Source organism: Dipodomys spectabilis, unplaced genomic scaffold (genome assembly GCF_019054845.1).
Source record: "Dipodomys spectabilis isolate Male_0828 unplaced genomic scaffold, ASM1905484v1 ptg000215l, whole genome shotgun sequence".
Lineage (NCBI taxonomy): Eukaryota > Metazoa > Chordata > Mammalia > Rodentia > Heteromyidae > Dipodomys > Dipodomys spectabilis.
The window spans coordinates 8,000,574-8,024,763 of record NW_024870892.1 but is presented as its reverse complement, the minus strand read 5'-3'; the positions used below and the strand labels follow the sequence as shown (position 1 = coordinate 8,024,763).

Here is a 24,190-nt window from a genome sequence, read left to right as displayed (position 1 = left end):
TTCATACAGGGTGCCTGCTTGGTGAGTGAGCATGAGGCCCTGAGTTCAAACCCCAGTACTGCCAAGGGGAAGGAAGGAAAACAAAAACAAAAACAGTTAATTTTCAGTGGGTAAGCCAAAATCATCTAACACCTGGAACTTAATTGTATAGGATTAAGAACAATCTTTGTTCTGGCTCCCACTCTCATGGCCATTGCAGTACATTGAGCTCTATAGAGACAGCCCAGGGGCAAGTGAGAGCCGGACAGGCACTGAGCGACTCTGTGCCTCGCGGAAGAAAAACTAAACATGGGCAAAGGAGATACTAAGAAGCCGAGAGGCAAGATGTCATCATATGCATTCTTTGTGCAAACTTGCCAGGAGGAGCACAAGAAGAAGCACCTGGGCTGGGCACCAGTGGCTCACGCCTGTCATCCTAGCTACTCAGGAGGCTGAGATCTGAGGATCGTGGTTCAAAGCCAGCCCGGGCAGAAAAGTCCGTGAGACTCTGATCTCCAATAAACCACTAGAAAACTGGAAGTGGTACTGTGGCTCAAGAGGTAGAGCACTCGCCTTGAGCTGAAGAGCACAGGGACAGTGCCCAGGCCCAGAGTTCAAACCCCACGACCAAAAAAAAAAAAAAAAAGCACCTGGATGCTTCTGTCAACTTCTCAGACTTTCCTTTCTTTTTTTTTTTTGGGGGGTCCAGTCGTGGGGCCTGAACTCTGGGCCTGGGCGCTGTCCCTCAGCTCTTCAGCTCAAGGCTAGCACTCTACCACTTGAGCCACAGCGCCACTTCCAGCTTTTTTCTTTTTACTTATGTGGTGCTGAGGAATCGAACCCAGGGCCTCATGCATGCAAGGCAAGTGCTCTACCACTGAGCCACCTTCCCAGCCCCTTCTCAGACTTTTCTAAGAAGTGGTCAGAGAGGTGGAAGACTATGTCTGCTAAAGAGAAAGGGAAATTTGAAGATATGGCCAAGACAGACAAGGCCCGTTATGAAAAAGAAATGAAAACATACATCCCTCCTAAAGGGGAAACAAGAAGTTCAAGGATCCCAATGCACCCAAGAGGCCTCCTTCGGCCTTCTTGTTCTGTTCTGAGTATTGCCCTAAAATCAAAGGGGAACATCCTGGCCTGTCTATTGGTGATGTTGAAAAAAAACTGGGAGGGATGTGGAACAACACTGCCGCAGATGACAAGCAACCTCAGGAAAAGAAGGCTGCGAAGCTGAAGGAAAAACATGAAAAGGATATTGCTGCCTACAGAGCTAAAGGAAAGCCTGATGCAGCAAAGAAAAGGAGTTGTGAAGGCTGAAAAGAGCAAGAAGAAGAAGGAAGAGGAGGAAGATGAAGAGGACGAAGAAGAGGATGAGAATGAAGATGAAAAGGATGATGATGAATAAGTTGGTTCTAGCACAGTTTTTTTCCTGTCTATAAAGCATTTAACCCCCCTGTACACAACTCACTCCTTTTAAAGAAAACAATTGAAATGTAAGGCTGTGTAAGATTTGTTATTAAACTGTACAGTGTCTTTTTTTGTATAGTTAACACACTACCGAATGTGTCTTTAGATAGCCCTGTCCTGGTGGTATTTTCAATAGCCACTAACCTTGCCTGGTACAGTATGAGGGATGTAAATTGGCATGGAAATTTAAAGCAGGTTCTTGTTGGTGCACAGCACAAATTAGTTATATATGGGGATGGTAGTTTTTCATCTTCAGTTGTCTGACACAGCTTATACGAAAGAATTGTTCTGTTAACTGAATACCACTCTGTAATTGCAAAAAAAAAAAAAAGTTGCAGCTGTTTTGTGGACATTCTGAATGCTTCTAAGTAAGTACAATTTTTTTAGTAGTAAAAAAAAAAAAGAACAATCTTTGTGCCACCTGTTATGAAAAGGCTTGAAAAACGTGCTTTTCAAGACAATTCCATGCGGAAATTTACACTTTTCAGAACATTTTGCTAGACTGCTTGTAATCCTAGCTATTTGGGAGGCTCAGATCTGGTTCAGAGCTAGCCCAAAGCCAGCTATCTCCAAAACAACCAGCAAAAAGCTGTGTGGGAGACCTGGCTCAAGTGATAGAGCATCAGCTGAGTAAACAAGTCAGGCAAGTGTGAGGTACTAGTTTTTAAAAATCACTAAATAATTTTAAGACCTGCTTAAAAATAGGCAACTAGGCTAGGGCCAGGTGCATCTGACTGAGAGTCGTTCACAGGCTCTGCTGTGTGCCGGCAGCCCCAGGACAACATCTGCAGACTGGGCGCCTTCCAGGCAGCAGAGGCGCCCGGCTCACAGTGGTAGGGGCCAGAAATCAAAGGAGAGGCACCGACAGGGTCAGGGTTTTGTGTGGGGCTGCGGCTCATGGACGGTGCTGCCCAGCGATGTCCCCCCCAGGAAGAGAGGTAGAGGCTCCAGGCCTCGGTATGAGGTGGTGTCAACATTTCAAAATATGAAAAACAGTGGGACACGGACATTCAGATTATAGCAGTGGTAAAACGACTTCTACGGTGGTTTCCTGTGGCAGGTTTCTCACCCGCCACCTCCAAGAGGCCCTCTGGTCAACAAATCCCACAGAACAACTCTCATCAGAACATCAAAAGTGGCGCCCACCACCCTCCTCCCATCCCTTAGTACAACATGAGCCTCATCCCCCAGCCCTTTGTGGGAAAAGACAAGCCATATGCTAGGGGCTTTGACTCCTGAGTTCTGAATACCCTGGAGCCATGCTGCACCTCGTCCTTCCAATGCTGGGCTGTCCTCTCTGTGGCCTTCCCTCATGGGCTGTTCCAATCCCTGCACTGGCAGAGCTAGATGGGGGCCGCAGAGCCCAAGGTTTGTTCCCCCAGTGGCCTGGTTGTCTGCGTCCTCACTGTGTCCCAGCTTGGTCCCCTCAGTCATCAGCCCTACACAATGTGCCCATTTCAGCATCCCTCGCCTTCCTGTGTCTTCCAGGCAGCTGTGTGCTCACAGCCTGTGGGGCGAGGTCCTCTTGGAGTCTGTGATTTACATGGACCTCTGAAGCACTCTCCTTGTTTGGAGGCCTGGAGATGTGTACATGCCTAGAGGATGTTTCTTCCCTCCTTCCTGGCTGAGACAGGCACAGGCTGGTCCAGGTTCATCCTTCTTTCACTGGTTCAATCCACACTTTTGTCCTTGATCTGCTGAGGATAGGCACCTCTCCTAGGGCCTCCCTGGGGACTGGTGGTGGTCCTTCCACCCTGGGGTTCAGCCACCCAGGACCAGGCAGGAAATAAGGGGAGACACATGAGAAAGGAGGATGGGCCTGGTCTGGTGACACATCCCAGGGCTGGCACCCTCCCTCACCCTGGGGCACTGCCACCCTCTGCCAGCCTCTTCCTCTGTGTGGGCCCCTGGCGAGGTCTGACAGAGCCTAAAAGTGACCTTGAGCACATTCATATCTGCCACTAGCTATCTATGAAATCCTCCGGTTCCTGTGGGAGTTGCTACTGCTGCCCACATGAGGCTTGGTTGTGTGCTTTGTGTCCCAGCCTGTGCTGACCTGGGGTCGACGGAGCCCAGGGATCTCACATTTTCAGGGACAGCCACAAAGTCCAGTCAGATGTAGCTAAGACTACTCCCCCTGCCCAGACCACACCTCTCCTGATGAGACCATACCCCTCCTGGTGAGACCACACCCATCCTAGAGAGACCACGCCCCTCCTGATGAGACCATACCCAACCTGATGAGACCACACCCCTCTTGGTGAGACCACACCCCTCTTGGTGAGACCACACCCCTCTTGATGAGACCATGCCCCTCCTGATGAGACCACACCCAACCTGATGAGACCACACCCCTCTTGGTGAGACCACACCCCTCTTGATGAGACCATGCCCCTCCTGATGAGACCATGCCCAACCTGATGAGACCACACCCCTCTTGGTGAGACCACACCCCTCCTGATGAGACCATGCCCCTCCTGATGAGACCACACCCCTCCTGGAGAGACCACGCCCCTCACACTGCTCCCCTGGTCCTGTTGAGGTGCATTCTGAGCATCCAGGAACTGTACACAGCCAGGCCTTCCTACAGATGGAACACCCCAAGAACAGGGACCACCTTTGTGAGAACAGAGTGACTCAGCCCTAGAATGGCACTCAGAGGTGAGGAGGACTCAGCACTGCCTGTCCTGGCCATGCCCTGCTTGCTTGGCTGGGTCAGCAGAGAGGGTCATGGTGACACCTGCCAGCCAGTGACACTCTGGCGGCTTTAGGGGGCAGGACCCTCCAGAACAGAAACTCATCCCAAGTCCTGCAAAGATGGCCATATCCACGATGGAACTGGAGAAAGCCACTGTCTTCCGGCAAAGCCCTCCTGTTCATTTGTGTCCTTCTCCACAGTCTTGGGCCCCATACTCGTCACCATGCTTCTAAACTGCCTGTCCCCTGGAGTGAGGCAATGTCTCAGCACCCCAGGATCAAGAACTGAGGGGTCATCTCCCTTCTGGCTCTGAGCAGCATAGGGCTCGGCCCTATGATACCACTGGCTGTGGTATCATGTCAGTTGTGGTGTCATGTTGGTTTTGGTGTCATGGTGGTGGTGCTGTGGTTATGGTATCACGACTTCAGTATGATGACTGATATTGTGGTTGGCTGTGGTATTGTGGCTGTAGTTTCATGGCTGTGGTATCATGTTGGTTGTGGTGTCATGTCGGTTGTGGTGTCATGGTGGTGGTGCTGTGGTTGTGGTATCATAAAAATTCCAATATCACGACTGATATTGTGGTTGGCTGTGGTATTGTGGCTGTAGTTCCATAGCTGTGGTATGTTGGTTATGGTGTCATGACTGCAATATCACAACTGATATTGTGGTTGGCTGTGGTGTTGTGGTTGCAGTGTCCTGGTTGTGGCATGATGACTGTGGTATGCAAGTCTGCTCATCACTCTCATGGAGAAATGTCACACCCCTCTCTTCTCCATCTTTGCTCCTGCTGCACTCTGTCCTTAAGTTCTCACTTTCCAATGGATTGTTGTTCTGAACAAAGATAGGCTTCCCCGGAGTCACTGGTGGAACAAGGTCATAGACCAGGCCCTGGGCATGTTGCTGGTGGCTTTAGTCAGCAATATGCTGCTGCTGAAGCATGTGCTGCTCAGGTGAGAGGTTAAATGTCTGCTGTTGATGCCCCCTACCTCCCACCATCCCTCCAGGACATCCTGGGTGGGCTCTTTTCTGGATGGGCCTCCGCAGAGGCCTGTCCATACCCATCCACAATGCGGGCTCCCCGTGGCCCTCCGTTTCTGTGGCATGCCTGTGACACACGGGGTGAAGGTCCTGCAGCGCGTGCCCAGCTGCTGCTGATCTGCGAGCCTCTTAGGGCCCACACAAGCTGTCATCTCTGGGAATAGGAATCCAGGCCTGCGGCCTAGAGAAAGTTCTGCAGATGCCGGGAAGCTGAGCCTTCCCTCTTGGGAGCAGGGTGACTTGGGCTAGGAGCAAGCAGGCAGCAGACAGCAGGCTTGCAAAAGGCCTGGGCTTGGCTGGGTCTGTGCAGGGCAGGCAAGGGGAGACCCCCGACAGGTTCCAGGAAACAGAGGGCTTGTGCACATTGACTTTTCCTAGCCTTACAAAACCTCCTGTTTACAAAAGGTTCTGTCTGCTCCCGACGTTGGGGGAAGTTTTGTTCTAGAACTTTTAACCTTTGCTTTATCAAAGTTGCGCAAAATGCAAACTGTACCGGGACTTTTGGGAAACACAGGGCAGCTCCATCTGGATGGCCAATTCTGTTTACTGAAAATCTGCTTGTTTTCCTAACCGTGTGACTTGGGACATGGATGCAGTGTTGAGTTGCAGCAGGGCAGGGAAAGGAAAGGTGGTACCATGGGCCCTACTCGGAGGTGCAAGTCACTGGAGGAAGTCCAGAACTTCTGGGACAGCCTCATCCCAGAGACCTGGAGCTCCCTCTACCCCATCCCTAATCCACATGTGAGGGGTCACTGTCCTGCTCTGTGAGCAGGCACTTGATCTGTGCACACACCACGCAGTCCTTCTCAGGGTGAATCTGGGTGGTGGCGTGGGGACAGCGGCCTCCTGTTTCCATGACGCCCATTAGGAGTGCAGGCCTTCCTGGTAAGGACCTGGCTGTCCCAGAGTCAACTCAGAGGAACACCCCTACCACAATGCCTGTGTCACACCAACCAGCACCCACATGCCACCCGACCAGCATTCGTGGGGCCTGGGGCCCCTGGCCACAGCAGGTGTTGAACCCTAGGTGTGTGCACCTAGAGCTCCAGACGCTGACTCTGGGTGGCTGAGCTCTGTGGCTGAGCGAGGGTGGGGAGGGGGGTCAGAGCTCAGGCCACACAGGAACAAAGCTGTGACAGGCAGTTGGGCTCTGCTCTAGTGTGAGCCCAAGCCTCCTTCCCACAGAAACTGGGGTCTGCGGGGAGGGGGAGTAGGGACTGCACTTCCAAGAAAGAGTCTCGAGGAAGAGCAGCCTGGGGATGGGAGCTGCGGCTCCATGCCACCCTGCTCCTACGGCAACACTCAAGGACTCCAGCCATGGTGAGGGCAGCTGTTTACTGAGGCGACGGCGTGGGTGATGGGGTCTGGGGCATGGGCGAAGGGGCCTGGGGCATGGACAGCTCCCTGGCCCTCATGGACCTGTCGATCCACTTGAGGAAGGCAGTGACCTTGGTGTACACCCCATACTTCCCTTTCCTGGCGCATCCCTCCCCCCAGCTGACGATGCCTGTCACGAAGTAGGTGTCCTTAAACCGGGTGACATGCGGGCCCCCGCTGTCCCCCTGGCAGGCGTCCTCCAGCTTGGCATCGTAACCAGCGCAGAACATGTTCGGGGTGATGGAGAAGCTGCTGGACAGCTTGCAGGTGTTGCGGTCCACATAGGGCACCTCCAGCATCTTCAGCGTGGTGGACTGGCGGCCTTTCTCGTGCGTACGCCCGAACCCGCTCACAATGCCGGACTTCTGCGTCATCAGGGTGGCCTCGGCCCAGTCCTTCTGGGGCAGGCAGGCGGGGGCCACGTTCATGCGGAACACAATGGGCGTCTTCAGCCTGAGGACTGCGATGTCGAAGTCGTAGGTCTCCTTCACAAACTTGTTGTGCTTTACGATCACCTCCACCTCGTGTACCGCCTCATTCCCCTCCTCCTGCTCCGTGTTCCGGTCCCCTGGGGCCAGAAACGGGGCAGAGGTTAGCATCCTGGTACCAGCATGTGGATGTTGGACGTGTGTGTGTGTGTGTGTGTGTGTGTGTGTGTGTGTGTGTGTGTGTGTGTTGTTCCTGGGACCTGGGTGCTGTCCCTGAGTGTTTTCTTGCTCAAGGCTGGCACTCTCCCACTTGAGTCACAACTCCACTTCTAGTTTTTTGGTGGTTAATTAGAGAAAAAGAGTCCCATGGATTTTCCTGCCCAGGCTGGCTTTGAACCATGATCCTCAGAGCTCAGTCTCTGAGGATGACAGGTGTGAGCCATTAGCACACAGCTACGTTGGCTACTTTGAAAGAAGTGTTTTTTTTTTTTTCCTCCCTAATACTAAATATAGCTGGGCACAGTAGCAGCTCTGCGACCCAGCACTTGAGAGTCAGACATAGGAGGATTAAGAATTTGAGGCCAATCTGACCTGACTCAAAAAAGAAAAGAAAAGTCATGCTGGGTGCCAGTGGCTCATGCCTGTAATCCTAGCTCCTCAGGAGGCTGAGATCTGAGGATCGAGGTTCAAAGCCAGCCCAGGCAGGAAAGTCCGAGAGACTCTTATCTCCAATAAACCACTAGAAAACTGGAAGTCCACTGTGGCTCAAGCGGTAGAGTGCTTGCCTTGAGCTGAGGAGTGCAGGGACAGCGTTCAAGTCCAGAGTTCAAGCCCCACAACCGACAAAAAAAAAAAAAAAAGAGTCATGCAATCACATTAGAAAACTTGAAAAATATGGGAAGCAGAAAATGAGGGAGGACTAACTTGGTCCCGATCTCCCAGCCAGGGCTCCTTCCTATTATATTTGGCCTCCAGGTCCTCCCAACTCAACCTCAGATGGTTCCTAAGCACATGGGACATTGGACCCCTCTAGCATGGGGTCTCCTGGGAGTAGGGTCTTCTAGGACATGGAGTCTCCTAGGGCGTGGGGTTCTGGAGCATGGGGTCTCCTCATCTAGCCCCGGCTGCATAGACAGGCAGCCCCCAACCCCATCTGTTCTGATGGTCCAGGCTGCACCAGGATCAGTGGGCTCTGGGCTCGGGCGACACTCACCTACCCTCACCTTGAACCTCTTGGCCTGGTGGAGACAGTGGGCAGCTGTCAGAATGTGGAACTGGTTCAGGATGGTGCCACCGCAGAACCCCTCGTTCTCTTCATTGATGAGGAGAGCCTGCACGGGCAACTATGTCTACAAACTGTGCAGGTGGCATGGGCCACAGAGCCACCCAGGCCACACAGGGGAGCACGGGCCACAGAGCCACCCAGACCACACAGAACAAGAGCTTATTTGAGGAGTCTCCATGCCTGCTGCCCCAGAGCTCGTCCCTTCCATTGTACCCCAAGAGCTCCTAGCACTTTCCCTCAGGCTACAGGCCAAGAGACCCAAGACTCAGCCCCCATGCTCCCCCAGTAGACCCACACAGACGGATGAGGGTCAGGGCCATTACCTGCCAGGGGCACTCGCCGGCCTCACAGTCCCGGCCACCCACGATCCGGCCCAGGTTCCTCCTGTCCTTTTCCGGGCTGGTGTTGTTGAGGTCAAGCAGGTTAGCTGGGTCCTCCGTGGGGAGCGAGTCGTACAGCGCCGTCCAGTTCAGGACATTGAAGATGTCCTCACTGTTGTTGGTGGCCTGGAGCACTGACCTCTTGCCTCGGCGTCCCAGAGTAATTTTCCCACAAGGGTATAGCTCTGAGGGGACAGCAAAGCCAGACACAGCACGTGGCACCAGCCTGAATGGGCTGAGTGGGGCCTGGAGACCGGCGCATCTGTGAGAGCGATGAGGGAAAGCCAAGGCTGGCGGGGGGCGGGGAGGGGGGATGTAGAAGGGGGACAGCAGGACATGCAGGGCCTGAGAGTAGAGGGCCACAGTGCTGGGCCAAGCACCGGGGCTTCTCCTCCACTCCTGTCTGCCAGCAGCCATGACGTCTGCACCCACACGGGTCTAAGCACTGCCGGCCACGCTGTGGACACTCAGTGCCCCGGGAGTCAGCTGCCGAGACCACGGCCTTGCGGCTGGCAATTTGCTAGTGTGGCTGATATTTGTATCCCTGGGCTTCCAAACCCTGAATTAAACTGTCCATGACTTAACAGAGCTTTCTGCACTGGAAAGCTATTTACCTGACTGTTTTCCTCCTTCCTCCTTTCTTCTTCCCTCTTTTCTCCTTTTTCTTTTTTTCTTCCTTTTCTTTCTTTCTCTTCCTTCTCTCCAGGGCCTGAGGAAGGCCAGCCAAGTGCTCTGCTGCTCAGCTACCCTGCAAGCTCTTTATTTTGTTTACAAGCACTAGAGTTTATTTTAAATTGAGTTTTGAGTATTCCTAGAATTAAAATAATTTTCATATATATTAAGAAATGACTTTGGCTAAAATCTTTCTTTCTTTTTTTTTTTTTTTTGGGGGGGGGGTCCGGTCGTGGGGCCTGAACTCTGGGCCTGGGTGCTGTCCCTCAGCTCTTCAGCTCAAGGCCAACGCTCTACCACTTGAGCCACAGTGCCACTTCCGGCTTTTTTTTTTGGTCGGTCATGGGGCTTGAACTCTGGGCCTGGGCGCTATCCCTCAGCTCTTCAGCTCAAAGCGAGCGCTCTACCACTTGAGCTACAGCGCCACTTCCGATTTTCTGGTGGTTTATTGGAGATAGGAGTTTCACGGTCTCTTCTGCCCGGGCTGGCTTTGAACCGCGATCCTCAGATCTCAGCTTCCTGAGTAGCTAGGATTACAGGCGTGAGCCACCAGCGCCTGGCTCCAGCTTTTTTCTTTATGTGGTGCTGAGGAATAGAACCCAGGGCCTCAGGCATGCAAGGCAAGCGCTCTACCACTGAGCCACCTTCCCAGCCCCTGGCTAAAATATTTCTGAGTGAGTTTTTTACATTTCATTGCAAGTGGACATAAAAACCTCCATTGCCTTTTTGCAGCGTTGCATAATTGGAGCTGTCCTTGAAAGGTGTTAACAGAGCCATTGTTTTCTGATCACTTATCTTTTAGAACAAATGTGTCTTACTATGTAGCCCAGGCTGGCCTTGAACACACGATCCTCCTGCTTCAGTATCCAAAAGGCTGGGGTTACAGATATGCACTATTAGGATTTGCAAATAAATTGTCGCCAAGGAGAAGAATATGAGAGGGAGAGTGGTGCACCCCTCAGGCCACAGGGCAGACTGTGCTCAGCTGAGGGCCCCAACTGGAGCCTGCCAGTATGCTCAGAGGTCCGGGCTCTCTGAGATGTGGGCCTGAGACTACATTTCTAGCTCCCCTAGGCACATTCTGGGTGGGGGTCAGGAACCAGCCAAGCACATCGAGAGGCAGATGAGAGTGCCACTGTGCCCTGCCCCATCTCTGCGCCCCCAACTCCATCCTCTGTGCCCCACCCCCACCTCTGTGCCCCACCCCCACCCCTGCCCCAGCCCTACCTCTGCCCCACCCCCACCTGTGGAGATGCAGGCCTTGCCGTTGTCCCCCAGGACGTACCCCTGGGCACAGGAGCACACCACCGAGTTCTGGGACTCTTGGCAGAACTGTTCGCAGTCCCCATTGTCCAGGCTGCAGAGCTTCCTCGTGACTGCAAGGCAGGGCACAAGCCACAGTGGGCGGGTGCCGCCATGGCCATCCACTGTCTGCACAGGAGCCAGCCCAGGCAGACATGAGCACGCAGGTGCAAGAGCAGCCCCGCCATGAGACTGGAGGAGGCCCGGCCTGGCTGTGAGACCGGAGGAGGCCCAGCCCGGCAGTCACGGTGTCCACACTTAGGGAGACCACCGCAGGCCACACGAGGCCTGGGTGCCAAGCCCACATGAGTGCCGCCCCCTGGTGACCACCCACGGGCTAGCCTGTGTCTCCAGCTGGGTGTGTGGTGGCAGCAAGGAGTGTGGGACTCCAGGGTCTCCAGCGCAGGCCTGGCCCCCTCCCACTCCCCTTGTGATCACACCTATCTACGGCCATGCTGAGCAGGGCTCTGCTCGCGTCTGTGTGGGAACTAACTACAGTGCAAAGATCAGCACTCATGGAGTTTTAACCAGCACCCATCTCTACCCCGGGTTCTGCTCTATGTGCATCTGCATTAGCAGGTGTTGCTATCACCCAATTAGCCAGAACCTTCCACAGGTCAGGAGGTCTTAGGAGGGAGGAAGGTTAGGAGGCAGCAGAAAGGACTGCAAAGCCTTCATTTTAGGGACGACTGGCCTGGGAGTAGGGTGTGTGTGTGTGTGTGTATATGTGTGTGTGTTTGTGTGTGTGTGTGTGTGTGTGGTGTATGTGCACATCTTTGTAACAAAATTCCTCTCCTGCATCGACAGCTGACTTAGTTTAGACTTTCATGTTAGAACTGCCAAGGCAGTGGGCTCCAGTAACCTATTTTATTATTTAAAAAGCATTCATCATCAGGGCCAGGTCTGGTTGTTTACACCTGTAATCACAACTACTGGGGAGGCAGAACTTCTAGGCCATCCATGGAAGGAAGTTAGTGAGACTCTTTCAAAAACCAAGTGAAGCCCGATGGCACACATTACAATCCAGCCACGCGGGAAGCAGAGGTCGGACAACTGATGTCCCAGGGACACCCCAGGAAAAAAGCAAGACCTGAAAAGTAGCTGAAGCACAAAGGACTGGGGTTTGAGGAGCGGAGTGCACACACCAAATCATGGGGCCTGAGCACACACCCCAGCGAGGCCAGTATACCGCCAGATTAGAGACGACGCTGATTTCCCAAGGTACAATTAACTATATCAGAAAGCTTTAACTGCATTGTTTTGAATATTCCTCAGTAATGCTTGCATGGACAAATATAAACAAGAGAGGCTGATTTAGAGCCTTAGGACCAGCTATGAGGAGCATGCAGCAGCCATGGGAAACAGGGTTCACATGCACACATGTGCATGTGCACATGCACATACATGCCACATCACCAGGATGCTGGGATCTGAGCCACAGAGAAGCCGAGCCCTCTGTGCTCAGGTTACACCCACCCAGGCCGGAGATGCAGGGCTGGTGTGTGGGCAGAAGATCTGTTAGAAACACAGTTAGCCAGACACCGGTGGCTCACGCCTGTCATCCTAGCTACTCAGGAGGCTGAGATCTAAGGGTCACAGTTCAAAGCCAGCCCGGGCAATGAAAGTCCGTGAAACTCTTGTCTTCAATAAACCACTAGAAAACCAGAAGTGGCACTGTGGCTCAAGCGGTAGAGCGTTCACCTTGAGCTGAAGAGCTGAGGGACAGCGCCCAGGCCCAGAGTTCAAGCCCCACGACCGACCAGAAAAAAAAAGAAAAAGAAACACTACAGTTGTCTCACAAGGGATTTCAGGCTGCTTTCTTGTCCCTTCCCCCCATGGCTGTGTCCCCCGTGGCCGTGTCCCTGTGGCTGTGTCCCCTGTGACTGTGTCCACCTGTAGCTCTGCCCCCTGTGGCTGTGTTCCCTGTGGCTCTGTCCCCCATAGCTGTGTCCCCTATGGCTGTATCCCCCATAGCTGTGTCCCCTATGGCTGTATCCCCCATAGCTGTGTCCCCTATGGCTGTATCCCCCATAGCTGTGTCCCCTGTGGCTGTGTCCTGTGTCCCCTTGGCTTTGTCCCCCCATGGCTGTGTCCACCCGCAGAAGGACTCACAGAACTCGCAGTTTTTGCCCTCGTAGCCTTCCTCGCAGGTACACGTGTATTCTCCCACACCGTCTCGACAGGAGCCCTGGTTCTGGCAAGGACTGCTCTCACACTGGTCACCATCTTCAACAAAGGTTGGAAACCGAGTCAGCAGGCAGTCCCCCCCTTCTTCCCAGGAGGGAGGCGCTGCCTTGGCTTCTGCCTCTCTGCCTCCTTTGCAGCTGAGCTGCTTCCCGATCTGTGGGAGCAGATCCTGCCTGGACTCAGCTCTCCCGGCCCACGGAAGCTGCATGTGACACCCTGGACTGCCAGGATCCTGAGATGCTTTAGTGTGCATGGCGTCGGGGGGGGGGGCCTGAGGGGCCACAGGGGCCTCCGGGTAGGGGGGAGACAGGTGGAGTGTGACACTCGTTTCTGGGCCAGGGGTTGGTGGAGGTGTTAGGGCTCCTGTTGTCAAGGACTCGGGGTGTACCGAGAGTCCAAAGATGTCACTCAGGCCTTACTCGGGCTCCACATCTTCTGGACTATGTGGATCACATTGCTCAGAGCACCAAGGCGCACGTCAATAAGTCTCAGTGCTGTCCCTTGCACAGGACACTGGGGCATGACCTCGCCTGCCCAAGTTTCAGACTCAGGTTTTGCTTCTGTGTCATACAGTTATATCAAAATGGCCAGAGTGCCTGGCATTCTCGGACGGGAAGGATCTGACTTAGATTTCTGTCTGAGCTGACCTGGTGCTCCCCTCTGGTGTCCAAGGCCAGCGGTCCATCAGAGCATGGGATGGGGGAGATTCTGAACAATACAGCGAGACCCTATCTTTAAAATGAAAAACAAGGGCTGGGAAGGTGGTTCAGTGGTAGAGCGCTTGCCTTGCATGCATGAAGCCCTGGGTTCGATTCCCCAGCACCACATAAGCAAAAAGAAAAAAGCCAGAAGTGGTGCTATGGCTCAAGTGGTAGAGTGCTAGCCTTGAGCTGAAGAGCTGAGGGACAGCGCCCAGGCCCAGAGTTCAGGCCCCACTACTGGACCCAAAAAAAAAATAAAATAAAATAAAATGAAAAACAATCTTTGAGAAAGTAACAAAACTAGAATTAAGATAAAATGAGCCGAGTGCTGGTGGCTCATGCCTGTAATCCTAGCTACTCAGGAGGCTGAGATCTGATTATCAGGGTTCAAAGCCAGCCTAGGCAGGAAACTTCTTGAGACTCTTATCTCCAATAAACCACTAGAAAACTGGAAGTGGTGCTGTGGCTCAAGTGGTAGAACGCTTGCCTTGAGCTGAAGAGCACAGAGAAAATGCTCAGGCTCAGAGTTCAAGCCCCATGACTGACAAAAAAAATAAATAAAATGACTAGAAAACTATTTAACAATGATGGACATGCCCAGAAGGGACACACGTGAAATGAGCAAGATGTAAATAGGAGCAGGAAGGAAATTCAAGGAGTGTTTAAGAATCAAATTTATCCTAATTTAAATGTCCAATAAACCCCCTTCACTTAAGATAAAAATAGAAAGTATCTCACCTATATATTTGTTCCAGAATTCATTCTAAAAGAAAGAATAGTTAAGAATTAATGAGGGAAACAGAGCTTTTCCCACCCTGCAGCTGCCCTGTCGTGCCTGGACGGAGAATGGACGGGACAGCTGTGGGATCTGTGCTGTGCCCTCGTGGCTTCGGTGCACACCATCTTTGAGCTGCACCATCTTTATCGAATATCAAAAATGTGCTCTCAGGTTCATCACTAAGAAACAGATTCAACAGAAACAGCTCGGCGTGACACTCTGCTGATTGGTGAGTGGTTTTTAGTGACCATACCTGGTCTTAAGAAAAGGGTCACATGCTTGCCAATCAGAAAGACACTCATTTCAATTAGCTTAAAACAGGCCATCAACAGTCTATACTACATGAAAAATATTCATCTCTTTTTTCTTTTATGGCCTATAGTTGGCCTTCCAGATATATCTGTAAATTCAGAATGTGACCTTAGAAATAGGGCTTGGGACTGGATCTAGAAACTCAGGACCTGAAGATAGGACCTGTGTGGATATAATTAAGGGAAGGCACCAGATGAGATTCTGCTGGATTATTGTAGGCCCTAAATTAATGAGAGTGTTCTTCCAAGAGATGGAAAGTGGGACCTGAGGCACCTGGGAGAGGAAGGCCACGTGATGGAAGGGAGGCAGGGAAGGGAGGCGTGCATCTAGAGGACCACGGCCGAGGGACCCCTTCAGCAGAATCCCATACTGCCAACACCTTGATTCTAAGTTTGTTTTCTCCAAAATTGGCAGGATCAATCACTGTGGTATGAAGCACCCAGCTCTTGGTACTTTCTTATGGGAGCCTTAGAGACAAATGGACAGGCTTTAATTTGTTTTCAGCTCAAGAATTATCATGGAGTAAAGCCATTCTTTGGCGTACAAGTCTATGGATTTCAATGCAACTGTTGAGTGAGGAACACACCACCACATGGGGTATAGCACAGGCCCTGCCCATCCCTTCCCCACCCCATCCCTACCACCTGCCCTCCTACCACTTCAGATACAGCACAGGCCCCGCCCAGCACCCCCCACTTGCCCTCAGGATACAGCACAGACCCACCCAGTGGCACAACTCTCCTCTCCCCTCTTTACCCCCCCTCCCCCACGTCGGGAAACGCTCAGGAAAGAGATGCGAGTCAGGTGATATCTTTATAATTGTATAAGAAACTCGAGTGGGAAGCTCACCCCTGCCTTCCTGTCCTGGAAGCCACATTCCCCCAAACCCTCACGCTGCTCTTCCGGTCTCTGATCACTCAGGTTACTGGCTCTGTTCTCAAGGGGCTGCTTGTCACTTCTTACTAACAGGCATCCACCAGAGGCCCTCGCTCTCTGAATTAGCTTGGTGTTTATACTCTTCTTTGGAGGTGTAAATTTTCTTTATTCTGAATCCTTTTTGATATGTGAATGAAACATACTTTCTTAGTATGTAATTTACATTTTCACTCTTTTGACAGTTTTTCGTTTCAAAGGTCAGAAGTTTTAGTTTTTGCAAACTCCAGTTGGTCAATTTTTTTTTCTTTTCTTTCCTTTCTTTCTTTTTTTTTTTTTTTTTTGGGTCCGGTCATGGGCCTGAATTCTGGGCCTGAGTGCTGACCCTCAGCTCTTCACCTCAAGGCTAGCGCTCTACCACTTGAGCCACAGCGCCACTTCTGGCATTTTTTTTTCTGCTTATTTGTGCTTAGGAATTGAATCCAGGGCCTCATGCATGCAAGGCAAGCACTCTACCACTGAGCCACTTTCCCAGCCCATTTTTTTCTTTTCTATGCTCATATGCATATGTATTTCTATGTATATGTGTATGCCTAGGTGTTTCTATGTATGCATGTATGCATATGTATTTCTGTGTATGCATGCCTGTGTATATGTGTGTTTGGCAGTACTGAGGTCCGATCCAGGCCTGTGCTGTTTTGCATAGCTGTGTGATTCATGTCAGGCTCACCTTCCTGGGATGTAAAGGTATCATTGTGCCAACACTGCTATGGTCTCAGTGTCCCTGAGCATCACGTGCTGAAAGGAATCTCTAGCGAGATATTTTTAAGAGCTGAGGCCTCTAGGAAGTGATTAGGTGATGAAGATTCTGTCCTCTGGGTGGAGATGAATCCTTTTGTCCTTCCTCCTTCTGCAACAGGAGCCATAGGAAGAAGAGACGGGGCCCTCATTGGACCTTGAACTCGTCTATGCCTGGGCCCTGACTTCTGTTCCTACCCTTCATTGGCATTTATGCTACCTCTTCCTACCTAGGTGTTGTATTCCAGCAACACGAAGGCCTGAGAGGTAATTCTTTGAACACTGAGTAGGTTTTGTAGCTTGGTTATGGTCAACTGGCGTGTCCGTGGGATGTCTGTGGGGGGGGGGTCACAGGTCAGCTGGCGTGTCCATGGGGTGTCTGTGGGGGGTCATAGGAGAGCTAGTGTGTCTGTGGGGTGTCTGTGGGGGTCACAGGTCAGCTGGTGTGTCTGTGGGGCATCTGTGGGGGGTCACAGATCAGCTGGCGTGTCCTTGGAGTTCAGTGACCTTTATTCCTAGTGTGCCCCAGTGGTGCTGCACACATCTGGCAGGTTTTGTAGCTGCATTGTGCTGGGGTCGGTGTGGCTGTGCCTTCCCCATCCAGCTGGATCTGGGTCCTGCCTCAGTAATCTCTCTCTGGAGAAACCATTCTTAGAAGATAATTCACAAAAAATACACGTGTGTCTTCATAGCAGCAATATTTTAAAATAACTTACATGCTTAAAACATGAGAAGAATAAACAGATTCATTGCACAAAATAAGTTTACCTCTCTAATGGTCCAGGTATGGTAACCTTGTACGAGTAAGAAGAGGAGGAAATGATCCCATGGGAAAAGTGAAATGTGAACTTGAATTGGCATTAATTACTTTTACTACTTTTTCTTCTTTTTTTTTTCTTTTGCCAGTCATGGGGCCTGAACTCTGGGCCTGGGTGCTGTCCCTCAGCTCTTCAGCTCAAGGCTAGTGCTCTACCACTTGAGCCACAGTGCCACTTCTGGCTTTTTCTGCTTATGTGGTGCTGAGGAATCAAACCCAGGGCCTCATGCATGCAAGGCGAGCACTCTACCACTGAGCCACCTTCCCAGCCCTTCTTTTTCTTCTTTTGGCAGTGCTAGGGCTCAGAGCCAGGGCTTTGCATGTGCTGAGCACACGTTACCTGAAGCATGCTATGTGCGCACACCAGTATTACACAAATACTTAAAATGAAAGTCATTCCTGAAGTTGTGGATTTTCTTATTCCATATAAATCATTCATTTAGCAATATAGTAAAAAGAATTCTTTTTCCTTTCTTTCCTTGGGTACCTGCAGTGAATTGCACTGGGCAGATGGATCCCCTTGCAAACCGTGATCTTCTGCAGAAATGCAATGATAACCAGGTCACGTGATGTGATCACTCATCGCCTTGTAGAACAAGGTGCCGTGTCTGTGTAACAGACTCCTGCTTCTCTCTGGCTCTTCACATGGAGGAAGCAGAGCGCCCTCCTCTGTGTCAGGACCTCTTGAAGTGCACAGGCCTGGTTGAGGCTGTGCTCTTGGATGGGCAGGTGACATCAGGTGGGGAGGGGGTAGCATTTTCCTCTGTGATGTCAGCACCAGCAACACCTGTGCCTTGTTTTTTGTAAAGTGCCTTGTTCAGGTCAACCATGTGCTTCCTTCTTCATGATAATTGCTCCAAGTGCTGTGAGACTCGGTGCAGAGTCTGCCCAATATGGCTCTGAGATCCCTGCAGAGCGTCCCCCCAGCTCTGAGGCTGTGGCAAGTCCCACAAAGGGCTCTGGTGAGTCACTTGCAGGACGTGGTAAAGCTGCGGAGGAGCCAGGAAGCAGGAGAACTCCAAACCTTGTACCACAAGGCTCCTGGAAGGCGGATTTCTGGCATCATTTCCAGGTGTTCTCAAGTTCTTCTACCACATTGAATCCTCCACAAATGCTGGGGGAGTCGCCTCCCAGGTCCGCCTTCTGGAGGCTGTTCCTCGATTCGCCACCCCTGACCTAGTCCTTCCCTGGCTTCCGTGGGATCATAGTAACTGGGCTGTGCAGAACTCACCGCTGTGAAGCTGGGGTGGTGACTCCAATCAATTCCCTCACTCCAGAACTGGCATCCGATTTCTCAAGCCCTGTCGGTGTCATGAACACCAGTATCTTACAGTAAAATCCTGGAACAGCCCTCCTACTTTAGTGCCTGTCCAGGTTTTGCTTACAAGTGGTCAGAGGCTGGGGACAATGTCTAACATGGTATTCAGTGTCTCACAATCGCAGTCCATCCAAGAAATGTCTTATAGATGGGGTCTTGCTGTGGATGATACATGTCCTTTACAGGTCTTCCCTTGAAAAGGTTTTTCAATGAAGTCCAGTAGTTTCAATGAGCATCCTTGAGGCTCTAGTGAGGATGGAACAACAGAAAGCAAGGCTCTGCTTGATTCCCAGTGCTCCCCAGCCTTTTCCAGGGGGCAGACTGCACCCCCAGGGGCAGCCTGCTGCTTGATCCAAACCATTTCTCTCGTTTATGATTCCATGAGCTGGTCCTGGCTGGCAACCTGACCTCCTTGGACCCAAGGATTCACATAGTGACCCCATAACTCCCTTGGACCACTTTCTGGCTCATGCCAAGGTTGAACTGGAAGGCAGAGGATCAGACAGGCAGGGCAGAGCAGATGGACAGGCTATGCCCTCCCACACCCAGCAGCCACTGCCCGGGGGCCACCCCACATGAGAAGGGCCGCAAGCCGAGGGGTCTCTTCAGGAACTCCCCACTACTGGACAAAGCCCATCCCCAACAGCTCCACTGTATGTGGCTCTTATTCAGTGCCTGTCTATGGCCTTGAGGCATACTTTTGCTTTCCCATAAATCACTCTATACCATTTTCCTACTCTTTGTGGGTGTTTTCTTCTGCACCGAGACCAGCACCCACTTGCAATGGGGCCCAAGAACTGAGTAGCACTTGGAGCACACTACCCTGTGCAGAATGCCTCTGGTGACAGAACACCTTCATGTGCTCCGTACTGCTGCCTGGCCCCTGTCTGGTCCCACCCAGCTGGTGGCACTCATTCTGCAGGTTCTAGAAACCTTAGGAGACAGGACTCAGCTGGGAGAAGCCATGTTCCTACCCCCTTCCTGTATGCCCCTCCTTCCTGTCTGCTTTGGGGGTGTGTATCCTTGACTACTTCCTGTGTGCCCCTCCTTCCTGTCTGCTTTGGGAGTGTGCATCCCTCCCTCCTTCCTGTGTGCCCTCCTTCCTGTCTGCCATGAGATGAACAGCTCTCCTCACCACAGCCCCTCCCACCCCTACACCTCAGCACCTCAGCCTGTGACTTTGGCAAAACCCTTTACGTGGTCTCCTCTGGTCCCTGGTCCACTACTCAAAAGCAACTAACACAGTTTTGATGGCCACATGGTCACCGGCTTTCCAGGCAATCTTGAGCAAGTAGTTTCAGGATGCAGGCGACTGCATTTTTGGAGCAAACCAGAAAGGGGTGTGTCCACAGAAGCTGGGCAGGGTGAGCCTCCCCCGCAGCCTTGGGTAGGTGACTGGGGACTGCATCATTTCCATCTTAGTCATAGTTCAGTTACGTGTGCAGAGCCTGATTATGCTGCCTTTCTAGCTCATTTTTACCACTTCTGCCTCAGCTGAGTGCCTGTAGGCTTCCCAGGCCAAAGGTGAGGAGAGCCAGGCCTATCTCCATTTCTGGTTGGCTCTAGAGGCTGTGCTTTCTCTGGAGATGGAGGATGAGCTAGGTGTAGGGCCCAGCCCCATCAGGCCCTCCTGTAGGCCACGGTTATCAGGCATCCATGTGTTCTGTCTCCTGCCTGTCCCTCACACTGGCCTGGGGGCCCTGGGTGCCCACTGGAGTGTCCAAGTGTGGGCTGCCAGGGAGCATTGACCAAGTCCTGAGTTGTTTTAATTAATGTCTGCCCTTAAGTGGATTTGGCCCTACTTACAGAGTTCCCATCTTCCTCCAGTGATTTGGCTCACCTCTCCCACGACCCTGTTTCCTGCGCTTGAGTCCAGCTGTTGGGGAGCCCGGAATGAACACCCCGACATGCCGCACAGGTCCACAGGTGGTGGCCACACTGGTCCCGGCGTTGCCTTACCGTCTTGTCCGTGTCCTCGAAGACCTCTCGGGCCTCCTCGTAGGAGCATGTCTCCTCCACACATTCCCTCTCCAGGTTGCCTTTCTTCATCTCTTCAAAAAGGGAGTTTGCCCTGCGAGTCCTCACCAGGACATTGTTGGCCCATTCCCGGTTAATGAACACTAGAAGACAGGGCAGGAGATGGTTAGTGTCTGGACAGGGCTAGCCTCCTCCTGGGCCTCCTCGCTTCACTGTTATACTGATGTAGGATAGCCCGGGAGATGGGGAGATTCATTTTATTAATTTAAATAATTAATTCTAATGAGTATTGAAAAGGTTGGACCCAGGAAGCAAAAACTAAACAAGAACACAAGCACCCAGGGCATCCTTCCTGCCGCCCCCTTTCAGTGCTGAGTAGTGAGGGTGCCCCCTCTCCTGCCATCTCCCCCAAGATGATACACAGCAAGCGCTCCTGCTAATGGGGAGCTCTTGGGCTTCCTGTGCCACTGTACACCTAGGCCACACCCCCATGTCTTAGGACAGTGGGCTGCACCCACAGCAGCCACCTAGAGTCCCTTGTCTGTTGAGAGGGGGCCACAAGACATGGCCACATGAATTTCCCAGCTCAGAGAGTATGGAGACCACAGATAGGAGACCACAGATTGGAGACCACAGATCAGAGAACATGGATAGGAGACCACAGATAGAAGCAACACTTCCATGTGGGAATCAGGAAATGCCTTCCAGCACCCCCAGAATTTTTCCCTCCCTTATTTTGTTGCAATAAAACAAACTCTTGCTATTATGTGCGAGGCTGTTCTTGCTGAAGGACACCTGGAAGTAGTTTTCAGGTGTGGATCTCAACCACCTGTGATTCCCATGGGAACTGGGAGGCCAGAGGAAGCCCCTCCCCCACCCTGCATTTGGTGTCAACACGGAACCCAGGGGCTCTGGTTGTCCTACAGACCTAGCTCCTAGGCCAGGCAAAGTGGTGCTCACTAAATAAGCACTTGTTGGATGAATGAAGGGGGAAGGGCTGGACATCCCACCTGGCCTCTGGGCTCCACCTCTGGCCCAAATGCAGGCTCTATGAGTGGCCCTGCTCCTGAGTCAGTCAATCCTCAGCCAGTCACAGATCCAGCACAGCCGGTAGCCACAGCTCAGATCGCAGAGAAAACAAGACTTGCTAAGTGTGTGGAACACTTGCCTAAGACATTAATGAGACTCTAGCCCTCATTCAGTCTCTAGTGACCCAGTGTACACCGTGCATCTTGTTTAGTTGTTCCTTTGCTTTCTAATCATGGACACTCTTTTGTGACTCTGGTCTTGTTGGTGATTATACAGACAGCCTGATGGCCGATCCTGATGCCCGTCTATCTGTCTTGACTTGCCCCGTCTGTCTGTCCATGTAGACAGTTGTCCCTGCCTGCCCCAGTGGACAGCCCTATGCCCGTCTGTCTGGCCTTGCTCCATGTAGCTGCCCACAGGTGTCTGCCAAGCCTGCAGCACCTGTCTCTGCTGGCCATACCATCTCTTCTCCACCTCCACGTTCTTGTCACGGTCCCAGGCTTTCTCCCCATCCCTCTGTCCCTTGCTCATGCTCTGTCTGTTCCATCCTCCCTCTCCTCTCTCCCTTTCTCTTATTGTGCCCTGTTCTGTCCATCTGGCTGCCCCACACAGGGCCCACCGCTGGCCCTGACTGCGCCTGGGCAGGACAGCCAGCCCTGAACGCATGCTCACACCATCTGCACTAGCCTACAGCCCACCTCACCTCCCCCCATAGCCCTTACCCCTTCCCCTGCCCCGGGCCCCGGCACTCACGGCTTCTGGAGAGTCCCAGGAGGCCGGCCAGCATGGAGCAGAGCAGGATGAGGCGCAGGCCCGCCATGGTGTGGCGAAGCACAGTGAGTGACCTGTCCCTGCTGTGATGGGAGGGTCAGGGGCAAGGGTCATCACCGTGGGCCCCGAATGGCCATTGTCCTGCTTATCTTGTCCTCCTGATTGGAGCCCATGCTCACTGTAGGGCAGGGCAGGAACTGTGGTCACTCCAGACAGCGTGGGTGGCTGTTGTCAGAAGCTGCACCCAGCTGGCCTGCTGTGGGCATGCGCGGTCTGTTCTGAGAGGCCAGACATGCCCTTTCCTGCTCTTTCTGTTGTTGTCCCTTGCTTATGCCTTTGCTCACCCTTACAACTGTAGTGGGAATGTCACCCCCACTTCTGCCTAAGAACAAAAGCAGTGTGGAGAAAAGTGAGGCATGGTCTGGACAGCACCGATGTGGGGTTTGCACCCAGGTTTTTAGCCCCCAACTGACCCACACGTCATGGTGGTCATGTCTCCGGGTGAGGCTGTGCCCTGGCTACGGTGCGGTGGCCATGGCCTCAGTGGAGGCTGAGCCCTGGCTATGGCATGGTGGCCATGTCCCTGGGTGAAGCCGTGCCCTGGCTACGGCATGGTGGCTATGTCCCTGGGTAAAGCCGTGCCCTGGCTATGGCATGGTGGGTGTGTCCCTGGTGGGGGCCATGCCCTGGCTACAGCGTGGTAGCTGTGTCCCTGGGTGTGGCTGTGTCCTGGCTACGGCATGGTGGGCCAGCAGGGTGCCAGGGGAGAGGGGACACACAGTGTGCCAGTCTGCCGGAACAGAACACTCATGCCCTCAGCAGGCTGGCTGGGCCGTTTCTGACAACAGGCCGGCTTGGAAATCCCCAGCTACCCACTCTGTCTGGAGGGATCACTGTCCCTTGCTGTCCTGCCTGCAGTAAGGTCTGGGTTAAGGAGGAAGAGGGTGGGGGAGGAAGAAGGAGGTGGGGAGGGAAGGCAGGAGTGTGGGGAGGGAAGAAGGGGGTGGGGAGGAAGGAGCAGAGTGGGGAGGAAAGGCAGGAGTGTGGGGAGGGAAGGAGGAGTGTGGGGAGGGAAGGAGGGAAAGGAGGGAAGGAGGTGGGTAGGAGAAAGGGACTCTTGGGCCATGCTTAGATGGAGAATGGGACTGTGGGTTGCTATTGGGGTGCGTGTGCTGGGAATAGGGTGCAGACATGGGGAGTCCCCCCTAAGTCTGGAAATCTTGCAGTGCCATCCTGGGAGTACCTCTGGTCCATGCCAGACAAGATGTCAAAAGCAACTCAGAGACTCCACGCTGGTGAGTCAAAGCCGAAGTGGAGACTGGGGTCTGGTTCCCAGCTTTTAGTCAGTGGGCGTCATGGCTGACTTCAACCTTCCCAGAAACTGCATCCACTGGGCCTTTGTCCTCTCCTTAGCGACAAGGCCAGCCAATGCATGGTGCGGGGCGTTGCCTGTGGTGTGTGCTGTGCTGTTGTACTGACAGTAGTGTGGCCCTGGTATGTGCATACAGCCCAGAGGCAGGGCGCCATTGTACTGAGGGTAGTGTGGCCATGGTGTGTGCATACAGCCCAGAGGCAGGGTGCGGTTGGCCTGGAGGACCTCAGTGAACAATTCTGGCCCAGCTGAGGCCAGGTGTGGGCCTGAGGGGGCTGGAGTCTCACTGCTGGTCACTGCCTTGCACTGGGCAGCTGTGAACCTAGGAAAGCAGGTATGGGGTAGTTGGTACCTGGCTCCCATCCTTCCTGGTACCATCTCTGGGCATTGATAGTATGCAGAGAGCAAAATTGTGTCAGGGTAAAAGGTGAGATGCTTGTGGCAAACGAGGTCAGGAACCAAGGATGAACAGTGATTCATTCTGGAATATCAGTCCTCACTCTCTCCTGGCCTTACCCAGAGAGGGGGACCCACTTCACAACCAGCACAGCACGCCTGGGCATGAGTCAGGCATGGTATCAGGGCCTCTTACAGATGTACCTCTTTGGCCAGCTCTGAGCATCGGCTA

General features: G+C 52.8%; 1 protein-coding gene and 1 pseudogene across 1 annotated transcript; one reads left to right on the top strand and one right to left on the bottom strand.

Annotated features, from left to right (window-relative positions):
• Window positions 1-246: 246 nt before the first annotated feature.
• LOC122122743 lies at window positions 247-1,462 on the top strand (annotated as a pseudogene).
• A 5,527-nt stretch (window positions 1,463-6,989) lies between these two features.
• Window positions 6,990-22,239, bottom strand: F10 (coagulation factor X). Its single transcript, XM_042697080.1, has 8 exons — window positions 22,173-22,239; window positions 20,373-20,533; window positions 14,256-14,280; window positions 12,742-12,855; window positions 10,572-10,703; window positions 8,599-8,840; window positions 8,214-8,321; window positions 6,990-7,130 (listed from the first exon to the last, which is right to left on the bottom strand). Exons 1-8 carry the CDS (start codon window positions 22,237-22,239, stop codon window positions 7,074-7,076), a joined length of 906 nt encoding a protein of 301 aa, XP_042553014.1. The 3' UTR covers window positions 6,990-7,073.
• Between the last annotated feature and the right edge of the window lie 1,951 nt (window positions 22,240-24,190).

Bases quoted from the DNA above. Each gene is read 5' to 3' on its own strand.
- F10 (XM_042697080.1), bottom strand. From the start codon at position 22,239: ATGGCGGGCCTGCGCCTCATCCTGCTCTGCTCCATGCTGGCCGGCCTC. The intron at 14,281-20,372 runs GTAAGGCAACGC...TCTTTCTTTTAG, and splicing joins TCGAGGACACGGACAAGACG to AATGAATTCTGGAACAAATA. The intron at 8,322-8,598 runs GTAATGGCCCTG...TTGCCCGTGCAG, and splicing joins CCGGCGAGTGCCCCTGGCAG to GCTCTCCTCATCAATGAAGA.